We start from the raw sequence: 12,360 nt of genomic DNA, 5'->3' as shown, positions 1-12,360 counted from the left end.
CCACAAACCTCCTCTGTGACCTTCCTCTTTTCCTCTTGCCTGGCAGCTCCATAATAAGCATCCTTGGTCCAGTATCCACTGTCCCTCCTCACCTTGCCTCTCTAGCTTTGCCTCCAAATTGCTCAACCTGAGCTTTCCCTCTGATGCGCTCATTTTAATCTCGTCCATTCGGATCTCTCCCAAAGAAAATCTGAGCGTCTTTAGCTCGGCCACGTCCAGCAACACCTCGTCTCTTTCTGTCAGTGTCACCGTCTTCAAACCAAACAGCACAACAGCTCTCACTACCATCTTTAATATGTTCCCTTACTGCTCTCCTTCTTTCACAAATCATCCCTGACACTCATCTCCACCCACTACAACCCGCCCGCACTCTCTTCTTCACCTGTCTGTTACTTTGGGTAGCTGACCCCAGGTATTTAAACTCAACCTGTCCATCAAAGAAGAAGGGACTCAGAGTCAATCCTTGTTGTATTCTTGCTCCCAACTTGAACCCATCTGTCACTCCTGCCGTGCAACTCATCATTGTCTCTCTGTCCTCACATTTGTCCTGCACCACCCTCACACACTTCTCCGCCACTCCTGACCTCCCCATGCAATACCATAGTTCCTCTCTCGGGATGTTATCATCTGTTTCCTCTAGATCCACAAAGACACGGCAGAACTCTTCGATACTTCTGCATCAACACTCTCAAATCAAACATCACATCAGTAGTTCTTTTTCTCTGCATGAAGCCATACTGCTGCTCACTGATCGTCACCTCTCTGCTAGCCTAACCTAACTTCAGCAGCTCTTTCCCTCATCTTCATTTTCTTCTTTCTTGAAACACTGAAATCAGAAGAATCAAACTTAAGTAAAGTTGTGTGTAAGTGGGACTGCAAGCGGGCTTTTGTCCACCAAGACCTTCAAGGTCATCTTCATGATTTATTAGTCAAAAAGTGACACATGCACACCAAACTTCTTAAAGTACGTTTAAAAAGAACAAAGAAAAGGAATATATACAAAACACAGCACTATTCAATTAAAAGTGAATATTCCAGAGAGCGCTTCCTTATAATGCAACAACAGGCGCTGCTTTAAGAAAAACCATCCTTTCAAACTTATTTCATATTTTAAAGAACTTAAATTCACAAGCACTGATGTGACTGCGCATCACACAGTTGAAACGTTTCTTAAACAGCTGTCCGCAGTATATGAACATCATGATGATGAGCGCTGCACACACACACACACACACACGCAGAGTTGCGTAATGCAATGCGATTGTGCCGGTGGCAGTTATCAGCTGGTTGGCGCACAGATCAGCTGCTGCGCGCCGAGCTCTGGGTCTGATCTGCCTGACATCAGATAAACACAACGTCAGCGCTCACGTGTACAGTGAGAGTGGGAGCTTATGCTGCCGGGGAGAGAGAAGTCCTCTCACATGCTGGCAGATGAGAGTCGGGCACTGATGTTCCCCTGTTTGTCTGAGAGGCTGCGTTAAAAATAACTGATGGACAAAAAATGTTTCCCCATGTGGATATGCATAATTATTTTTAAAAAAACAAACAAAAAAACCCATGCAAGTTTATTATATGCACACTTTCATCTACACCTTGGTCCAGTTACAGTTAAAAGACATCTACAGCAGCTGGCTTGTTATCCCCAGAGCTGATAAAGGTATGGGAACAGTAAACAGATGTTCATCATTAGCAGAGGGAAAAAAAAAGAGGGAATCCCTTCTTCAACTTGGCGACCAAGTAGCGCCGCCGGTAATTTAAACATCTGCCTCAATGAAAAGCCGACAGGGAATTGCACAGTGCTGTGGTTGGTTATTGCTAGATAATGAGGTAAATGAGAGAGCTTCAAATTTTTCTTTTTTCATTTGGAAAGATGCCAGTGCAAAAGTGTGTCATTTCAAAGGACGGTTGTTAAAAGTTTTTATGGGTAGGGTCATAAATCTAATAATTAAATGAAGGTAAAACTATCTGAAACCTTCTTTTGTGGTTCCATGTTGGTCCCAGAGTGGTTGGGCACAATCGCTGCCACATCAGTCATTTGTGAAACCTCATTGAAGCCTCGTTGGTACCATTTCGGCTGCTGCTGTGTTAATTTCTTAAGCGACCATCATCAGACTAATAACAAACTGGACCAAAACTGGATCACAGATTTCACAGGTGGTTTGTAAGTAGCACTAAGACAATCCCACAAAAACACCACAAACATCATGTGGAGGTTCACTTTAGTTACTTGATTGAAGGAGGTGAGTCCTGGTGATCACTTCTCAGCTACAGCCGGCATTCACTAGCCAGTCAGTCACATCTCTTCTTTAAGCCTTAAGTTTAAATTGGTGGTTTATACTTTTTCCTACCCTGGCCTTATTGATATGAAGGGGTAAATTAGCTTTAGAGAACAGGTTTTTGTCCCAGGCTAAAAACATGTATTTTAAGCTGCAAAATTTGGCATTTTAACATGTTTGTCTATGCAGGTTTACTTGATGTTGGATCAAGGATTAAGTGGCAATTCAAGGAAATCCATTCTGGCTTCATGTCTTGTTTGCCTGTAGATGGGTTCTGAATCCGGCACTATCACTGTGATGTATGTGGGAAACAGTTACCTGCTTGTTTTGGAGACAATTTAGAAAAAGTAAGCCAACAAAGAAGTGCCAAACACTACAGCCACTACAGGCTGCCTCCAAAAGTGAGTCACTCCCCTTACACCCCAATGTTAAAATGCCAAACTTTAAGGAGTCGTACACTCGAAGCAGTAAGCAGTGACCATGAAAACTCAGTGACATTCAGCAACGACAAGGGAAATAACTGGCAAAGCAAACTGGGCGGGTCAAACTTTTCTGAAATTTGAGGTGAGCAATTGAAACGACTGCCAATGAGGGTGAAGAATATAAACAGCTGCAAATAAATTGCCATCCTGTAGCACCTATGTCACTATTTGTGGAGGAATTTCTGTTTAATGTGAATTTCTGAGTATAGAGCCTGTGATTTATCACAGTTAATTGCTATAAAATCACAAACAGACTGCATGTAATTGTCAGCCTGTACCGATTCAATTGCAAACTGCTAGCAGGCATGTTTCAGTCTCAATGACATTTCAAAGGAACCATTTTGAATGCAGCAGATTGTGAGTTCATTGTACATGGATGCAATAATTATTGGTTGTGTTGTGGTCTCCAACCACTCTTGTCCCTAGTGTATCTGTAGCATAAACAAAGATAAAAATAAAACCTTGACACTTCAAAATTGTAGAGTACAAAACCAGTGGGAGATGTCACAGTAGATATGTCCATTGCTGCAGCTCAAGCTCACAAGCTAAAGCTCCCGCAGTTTTGAGATCAGTGTCTTAAAATTCAGATTTGATCAAATGTGGCCCCTTGGTTTGGTCTACAAACTACATTTTTCACTTATCAACAGGAACAAAAGGTTAATTCTCTTTCTAAGGCAGATAAGCTGAACACAAACAGCTGTGATTTTGCCCTTATTATGACTCCAGAATGCTTTTGTTCCCTGGATCTGGCCTCACCTCAAAGTTTATTTGAGTTTGATCGACTTTAACAGGAAGAAACGAGAGGAAGACGTTTTCACCGTTTAAAAGTTCTTTAATTGTTCAGTTGGTATAGGATTTGGAAGCATTGAGTCAAGACATGGTCAGCAGCCATACAAAACGAAACCAACTAATTAACATCGACTTGAGAGGGGGAAAACAAAACAAAACAAAGGCAACACACATACATTAAAAAAGAAGACAATTTAGCCATCGTCAGGTGATCACAGTAAAAAGACGCACAGTCCTAGTCTCAACTCAACAGCATGCTGAAAGTTCAATGATTCGCACAAACTGACATTCACTCACAACTCGAATAAAAGGCTGCAGAACAACCCTGATAGGCAAAAAAGTACAGTAAGACACCTCAGAGAGAACAAAACAAAGAAAACAAATCAATGCATAGACAACAAAAAAAAAAAGTTTCAAAATAAAAGTCAACCTAAAGACAAATTTCTTGTGTTGGCCTTTTACATTGCGATGATTGAGGACATTCAAATAGAAGTTATTGCCAACAGGATATAACACTTGGATAACACTTACCCATAAAAAAGAGATCATCTTTTTAGTTGTTGTTGGTTTTTCTTTCTCCAGAAACATTTTTAAAAGAGCTAGTAGCTTCCACAAACATCAAGAATGTACAAACAATGGTCATTGTGGCAAGGCTTTGAAGATCCTCGGCTAAATGAACATTAAAAGCCACGAGGCAGACATGCTCGGCGTCGAAACATTACAGTTATTTTAAGTTATACAAGTTAACAAACTGTACTTAAACACATTTAATACTGAGCAGTTCACTAGAAAATAAAAGCATGTCCGGTGTTATCCGCTTAGCTATTCCAGTCGTGTCAATTAACAAGATTTATTTTTTTTTTTTTTTTAAACACTGACAGGATAAAAACGTGTTTACAAAGTTTTTTTTGTTCTCAAATCCACTGAACCAAACAGACTCTCTGTGCTAAATATCAAAATGTATTTTTTTTGCAAATATCCCACTGATAATAGTGCAATAGATACAGTACAGTCAGAAACATACTCCCGAGGATTTAGAAACGCACCGCTTTGCGTTACCTTTCTGAAAGTCGGCTGAAGCAAAAGGAAGCGGAAAGGTTTTTAAATTCTCAGAGTATCGCACGCACTCCTCGTGTTTGGCGCCATGTCTTTAGTTACAGGTAGTTAAAAATTAGAGTTTGTGACTTTAGTGTGAGCAAAGAGCCACTGATGGTTGATGACGTTACAGAGCGACTCGTGGTTCCTCCCACCTTTAATGGTGTGTTTGAAGAGCCGGTTGTCGACTCGGTAAGCAATAAATTACAACTACAGCCTGTTTCCTTCCTAACTCTCAATTTCATCTTACAACTTAAAAAATAAAGAAATAAAAAAGTCAAACAATTGGCACACTTAATTCATGTTTCCTATTTCCCAACTATCTGTACAATTAAAAAAAATTTTTTTTACATGTCACGTCTGGGGTGAACGTGCACACTTGTGTTTCATGATTGATGTGATTACGTCTGGTAGTGTTTTTAACTCTTCCCTCTCTCTTTTACAGCCTGCGGGTCGAAAACTAAGCGTCAGAAAGAACAAGCGGGGCCTCATTTATAAACCGATCCATGGATTTCACAAAGAAATAAAAGAAAAAGAGAAATGTGTCGATTTTCATTTACATAGACCCCGCTGGTCATGCCGTGAGCCTGCTAACCCATGTAGTCAAAGATGAATGATTAATGACGGGCCTGCTGAGAGTGTTACTACACACATCAATCAGCTGATCGTACTAGTATTCATGCAAGCCACACGGAAAATTCCAGAGATCAAGTCATACTTGTTTTTGAAAACATTCTGGGTTAATCTGATGAAGGAGAGCAGAGGTGGGTTAGATATCACTGTGGCTTACTTCTTTTAGCTGATGACATTTCCGTGTGGAGTATTAAGGGGCGAATTTAAAAATCCGCACCTCCAAATCTGGCGTGGTTGTCTGGCAGAAAAGGATGGGGTGCCAACTCTGGGATGGAAATGAGTTGATGTGTCTAGTGGAAGAGTTTCCAAAGGAAGGGAAGAAGGTAGCGGGAGATTAACACACGGGCTGGCGTGGTCTACACTGAATCTATGTTCCCAACTTCATGCACAGTTTTGGGTCATGAATGAGCCCACAGATACAAGCGGTTAAAACGAGCTTCCGGGAGGAGTTCACAGTAACCCTGCTATCACCTCCATCTAAAACTAGCTAGCTGAGGTGGTCCAGAGCACTTGGTTTCCTATAGGTGAGATGTTACGGGCATGTCCAGCTAGAAGAGATAACATCATCTCCGCTGGCTCGGCAAAGCCTCAGTGTCCCTGTAGGAGAGTTGGAGGCAGCTGCTATGGGGGAGGGAGGTTTGAGCATCTAAGCACAGAGTGCCTTCCCTTTGAGCTGGACGTGGATAAGTGGCAGAATGGATGGATGTTTACCAAATTACACGGAAACTCCACTAATGGGAATGTTTACGTCTCCGCAGAACTACAAAATAATATATGTCTTTTTTTGTCCTATTGATGGGGTTCAACGCATTTTACTTTATTTCCAGAATGCAGGGTCGAGTTAACATCTGTATCTGTAGGGGAGAGCATTTTGCATTTTTCATGTTTATAAATGAGGCCCCTGGTGGAAAGCAAACAAAAGCCTTTATAACACAACAGCTAAACCAAAAACAACTTCAGCCCAGCGGGGTAAGCAGAAATAATCAAAATCTCTCCTCTAACACTCATCAATCATCGCTCTCGCTGCTTGACCAAAACTATAATTCTCTTTGCTTCGGTCAGCCCGCTGGTCAATTCTACCAGCAACAGCAGATACAACATGTAACACTGCTAAAAAAAAGAAGAAGTCCCAATACAAACAGAACGATACACATCCAAACCCTCCTAAAAAAACAAAAAACCCAATGATAATCATCCACACGATCTGAGTGTTTTCACTGACTGCCTTGGTGCCAAAGCTTCAGCCCGCAGTGACCCACACTTGAGTGCATCTCAGGTAATGGTGCGCCGACTTGTACGAGGAGGAGTCGAGGGGTGGAAAAGGCCGGGTGGAGGGTGAGGCAGCCCCCGCCCCGTCTCTTCCCATCCTCTTCTGTCCCTCTCAGGCATCCTCCCTTCACCTCCTCTCCTGAGCTCAGCAGGGGTCGTGTTTGTGGAGATTAAAGGTGGTGTGGATCACGTGCAGGGAGGGATTGGGGGTGAGGTGGGTGGGACGAGGGGCGCGGGAGCCAGGGTCACTGTCGTCGATCCTCCGTCTCTGACCGTGAGAACGCCATCACCACATCCTCTGCACCTGAGAATCAACGTGAGACACAAATACAGACTTTTAATGTGACATGCTTTTTATCTAACACCAGCATCGATCGATAAAGTACGATAGAAAGGATAAAAAAGAAATAAAAAAACACTACTTGGGCTACTTGTGCGCTTACATTTGACTTATGCCGTGTCTCTACTGTTGCACTGTAACACTGCTGCTGCTGGGCCCTTGTGGCAATAGATACACACTTTGAATGAAGTAGTATGTCATCAGTGACAACAGCACATTGGAAAAGGATGGAAAATGCCCTTCATTTTGTTCGCACTAATAAATGCTGCCGCCTGCACAAGCTGCAAGCATCGATAAAAAGCTATTTAGAGTTTCTTTTTCAGACTGTCAGAAATATCATAATCGTAAATTTCCTTTATTCCGGGACATCGTTTTGAGGCTATATTTCCCACCTCTAGTAGCCACCCGGACAGGACATGATGGAAAACCAAAAAAGGTAAGGATTTTATTATCAACTGGGAAGGAAACTTTACTTCCAGCTTCAGAAGATAAGCTGTTAAAAGAAACTATTTACTTTTCTGACTAACAGGAAACGTGTTGTTGCCTTTTCTTAGAGTCGGTCTAAATATTGGACTAGGCACAGAAGCAGTAAGTGCAAACACAACCATACAGAAATACTAAGGAACTTTTGCGCCAGTCATGAAAGATTTGAGAAGAGGCCTCGGGCAGAGACTTATGAAAGTTACCTGATGCATTTACAACAAAGTCAAGTCTGCGAAACATTTGTTGGGCTGCATGCACAAAAAACAAGGCCGCTCTCTGCCATGAGGGATCAAATTGCATTCTTCTAGCTACATGTAGGGCTGCTCGATTATGGCAAAAATGATAATCACGATTATTTTCACTGAAATTGAGATCACGATTATTTGACGATATTTATTTAACCCTTTAAGACCTACCATAGAACCAAGTCCACCAGAGCTTATATTATTATTTTTTTTTTTACATGCTGTAGTGCCATTTGTGGGAGCATTTCAAGTTGCTATACATCAATACAACTGTTATAGCCCATATTTTAATAATATGTATGCATTAAGTCCATAGTAATTACATAAATTGCAAAAAAGTGCAATAAACTACAAAAAAAATTGAAAATCGTTTTTGTTTTGTTTACATATATTTCTACTTGGAGAAATTTAAGAGGTTTATCCCTTAAAACTTTAAATAAAATAAAGTTGCAAAAAAATAGTTTCCCACCACAGGAAATTTATTTTGAGTGTCTTCATAGTTTTATTTTGGAGATACAGCAATTTTTATATACTGCAGGAAAAACAAAAAACAATCCTATGATGCAAATGTGCATCATTTCACTGTGGGAAGTGTTACGAACAGCTGATAGGAACGGCAAAGCGTGTTTCTGGAATATTATGTTTTTGTTCCTGCAAGCGCTTTTTATGCAATTTTTGCAAAGCTATATGTGGAACGAAACCGTGACCGAGGACAAGCTGATGGCATCAGATGTAAGTACAACTCCTCCGGTTTCATATGCAAAACAAATTATTGCGCTAGCTTACACGGTTCAGATTCTACAGGGATTTAAAAATAGTTACGCAAAACGGAGCGTGCTGCTCTGACCGGCTTTAAAGGGTTAACAATGACTTTAAAAAAATAATATAAAATAGTGTGCAACACCACTGAAGTTTTTTTTTTAAACTCTCTTTTCAACCAACGGCAGTCACTCTCCAAATAACTTCTGCTTAGCTTTCCGAGCTTCCCTCGGGTCCTCTTAATCAGCGGTCTCCACCCTTTTTTGCGCCACGGACCGGTTTATGCCCGACAATATTTTCACAGACGGCCTTTAAGGCAGGGCTCTAGACTAACTTTTTGACATGGGCGCACCGGTACGCCTAAATTTTTAAAGTTAGGCGTACCGGCACAAAAGTTAGGCGCACTCAAATTTTTCAACCGCATCGCTTAACACCGCAGTTTTACATGTGCACTTTCTTTGGGGGGGAAGTCCATACAGACAATATTAATTTCTAAATTATTAACTAACAAACTTGTGCTTAAAGTGCTTTGTCAATATTGTAGAAAATGTTAAAAACTTAATCATCATCTTGGCCTCCTCTGACGACCTGTTTGCTGCTGTAAGGCCGTGTTTTCTGGATACACTGTGCTTTTTCAGCATTCAAATATTGATGGCACCGTGTCAGAGCACTGGCTATGAATTTCAGACAGATCAGGCCTTAACTTAACAAAAAAGTTATCAATAGTTCTTTTCATCTTTTCTTATTACCCACAGCTACAGTACATCCACTTCTCTCAGGCCTAGGCTGCTCACTAGGGCTGAGTATCATCACTGATTTCTATAATCCATTCAATTCCGGTTCTCAAAGTCCTGATTTGATTCAATTTAGCCTCAGACAGTCAGAAATATTATAATTCTGATCATTTATCAGTACTGATACACATGAGACTTCATCAGAATTGTGAAAATCACAGCAGATGCCTTTGTGTGAAAGTAACTGAGAATAAAACACAGGAAAACATGAAGGAGATTTTCCTGGTCTGGCTTTTTATAGCAGATAACCTTAAAAATATTCTGCAATTTTGCATAATTTTAAGAAATTTAAATTTCTTCAGTATTGAACAGCAGAAATTAGGCTTTCTTGTCCGAGGTCATTTAAGTGAAAAAAGAAAAAGCGCTGTAAACAACGCTAGACTGGTGGGTAATAAGCGAATGAATAATGCAGAAAACAGATTTGAGACGGGAAACTGTTCCTGAAGTACAGAGAGAGAGAGAGCTGTGCAGGAAGTGTGATTTTTATCGTGGTGGAAGCAAAACAGCAAAAGTCAGAGGGAATTCATGACGACATTGATCAAATGTGAAGCGCAGTTTGCTGCTTCTTTTGCTGCTGGCTCGGTGAATTTTGGTTGGAGAGAGACAAAACCTGCAGCTCAGAATCAGCGCAAAAAGACGTAAACACAGCGCGGACCCGAAGAATCGCTAAGCTCCGACAGCGTGTCCGTGTTCAGGCCGTCGGGTGAGAAAGCCGAGAAAGACGAAGCTGATTCTGATGTGTTGGGTCCGCTCCGTGTTTAGGTCTTTGTGTGGAATCCGTTAATGAATTGATATCGCTTTATTCAAGCTACTCACCTCTCTCTTCCACCTGCACTTTCAACTGGACCACGGCCAATCAGAGAGGTCCCGCCCCTGACTATCTCTGATTGGTTTAGTCCACGATAGGGGCATAATGTGTGTCTGTTGTTGACCACACGGAGAGTTACAGAGATTTTTTTTTTTTGTTACCGGAACAGTTGGTCGCACCTGTGCGACCAAATATTTATTTTTAGTCGCACCACTGAAAAATTTGGTCGCATTTGCGACCAAATTGGTCGCACTCTAGAGCCCTGCTTTAAGGTGTCGCGGATAAATGAGGGAGGGGCTAATAATCGGCTCAGTCATTTTTAATGATCGTTGAAAGCCCAGATCGTAATCGTGATTAAAATTCGATTAATTGAGCAGCCCTAGCTACATGCATCTATCCCGGTCAGTCTTCCACATGTTTTGTGCTATCGGAAAACCCAAAACACGTTTGAGTTCAAAGTGTGAAGCCAGACAAGTTTTCCACAGGTCCTAGGATCCCGTCGGTATCCTGTAAATCCTGTCAGCTGTGACTATAAAGCCGAAGGGGAATACCCTGCTGTGAAAATCCTTTTGGTGCATGCAGGTAATTTCGTGTATCGCCATATATGTATCACCTACTGTGGGAACCCACCCTCCTCAATCTGAAATCACAGCACTCTGACTGGAGATACTGCAACACCCTGAGTGGCTCACTGACCTCCTACATCCTGCTCTGCAATGATAACACTTAAATCTGAGGCTTCAGCACCAGTCAGTGTCCTCTGCTGTAGTACAAGTGTGTCTGCCAGTAAACTGTGTGAGAATCCAGCAGATTTCCAATTCGTGGAAAAAACTATCAGTGTTTACCATTTCCTTTATTCTTTCTGTGCTCGTTTCATTTTGCCACCTTAATGAGGACCAACCGATAATTACAGCCTCATTTGTGTTGAGTCAACTAATGAATCCTGCCAGCTACACAAAAAGGACTTTCTCAGCTGGCTTCTGCTTAACAAGAAATCATTCATTAGTCTGCTGCCAACTGTGATTTGTCAAGTGATTTGGACACACACCCACCGAGTGTGTTTTTTTACTCTCATAAGTGGATATACATTTTCCACTTCTGTTCACATAACATTAAATAAAATATACAAAGGTAATTCAGTGCCTCATATATTCAGCTGTTCTCTCATATTAAGCACTCCGGCATTCAGAGTTTAAACAAAGAAGAAAATATCTAGTTGTCAAAAAGGAAGTACTCTCCCTCTTTTAATTTTAAGGTTTTACATACAGGACAACACAACTTCTTCACATCATTGCTTCAGTTCATTGATGTGTGTTTGCATTCATTCATGCACAGCTCTCTTAAGGTCCCCCCCCACAGCATTTCAATCAGGCTGAGGTCAGGACTTTGACTGCAAGATGTTAATTCTTTTCTTTTTCAGTTATTCTTACAGATGTTTTGCTTTGCTCGATTCATTGTCCTGCTGCATGAGGCAGTGTGGGCTTCAGCTGTCAGACAGCCTCACATTTGACTCTAAATACTTATACAGGCTGCAAAACAAGCGCAAATCATCATCCCCACCACTGCGGTGACAGTTGGTTTGACTTGTTTGTGCTGAAATGATGCGGGCAAATGGTTTTCTGCAAATGTGTTACTGTGTGTTATAACCAAACGTCTCCACTTTGGTCTTGCAACTCTGAAGGTTATTGTTCTCAATGTGCAACTTTGCAAACCCAAGAGAAGCGGTTTTCTCCTGACAAAGCTTCCAGACAAGCTATATTTACATTTAACATGCTAACTCAGGCCTGCAGAAGCTGAGATGAAACTTTATTTATTTTGTTGTTTTGTTTTTCTGACCTTGGGGTGAATTTGCTGGGATGCACACTGGCAATGATTGTTTGGCAATGGCCTCCTAACCCTCCCCAGATTGTTGGACCAGCAACTATTGCTTCTCTAAGATCACGACAGATGGCTTTCCTCCTTGGCATCATGCTAACACACACCTGAATGCTGCAGAAACAGCAAACTTCCAAACCCTCTGCTACTTCTCGAGGTGCAGATACCTGTTTATTCTTATTAGATTTTGTGTTTTTTAAGACGCTGTCTTTTCTTTGTCACATGACTATCAAGTACTTTTGCACCACTGCATAACTGTTGCTGGATAGGATGTCAATGGGCATTTCCTCCACCAGCTCTTCAAGTCAGAGTGATGCCGGAGAGGCTGATTTGCACCCATGTGATAATACAGTGGCTTAGCTAAATCACAACGAGTGACTGGGGGTCATGTGTCCTCCCTTATGCAAGCTCTAAGCAGGCAGCACCCTCATCTAAGCTAAATAGAGTATTTCAAGTCTACTGTTGCGTGTTACATGTGAAAAAGCCTAGCGGAAGATAATGTCCCAACCTGA

General features: G+C 41.5%; 1 protein-coding gene across 1 annotated transcript in view; it reads right to left on the bottom strand.

The window, feature by feature from the left end:
* Nucleotides 1-3,569: 3,569 nt before the first annotated feature.
* Nucleotides 3,570-12,360, bottom strand: part of ctnnbip1 (catenin, beta interacting protein 1) — a 29,523-nt gene continuing 20,732 nt past the window's right edge. Inside the window, exon 4 of the mRNA XM_080897835.1 lies at nt 3,570-6,848. Coding sequence (XP_080753961.1) covers nt 6,790-6,848 — 59 coding nt within the window. The 3' untranslated portion in view covers nt 3,570-6,789. The remainder of the gene's footprint in view (nt 6,849-12,360) is intronic.

This window comes from Rhamphochromis sp. 'chilingali' (assembly GCF_963969265.1).
Source record: "Rhamphochromis sp. 'chilingali' genome assembly, chromosome: 12".
In the NCBI taxonomy this organism is placed as follows: Eukaryota; Metazoa; Chordata; class Actinopteri; order Cichliformes; family Cichlidae; genus Rhamphochromis; species Rhamphochromis sp. 'chilingali'.
The sequence above is the reverse complement of the archived record's forward strand: the minus strand, read 5'-3'. Positions and strand labels throughout refer to the sequence as shown.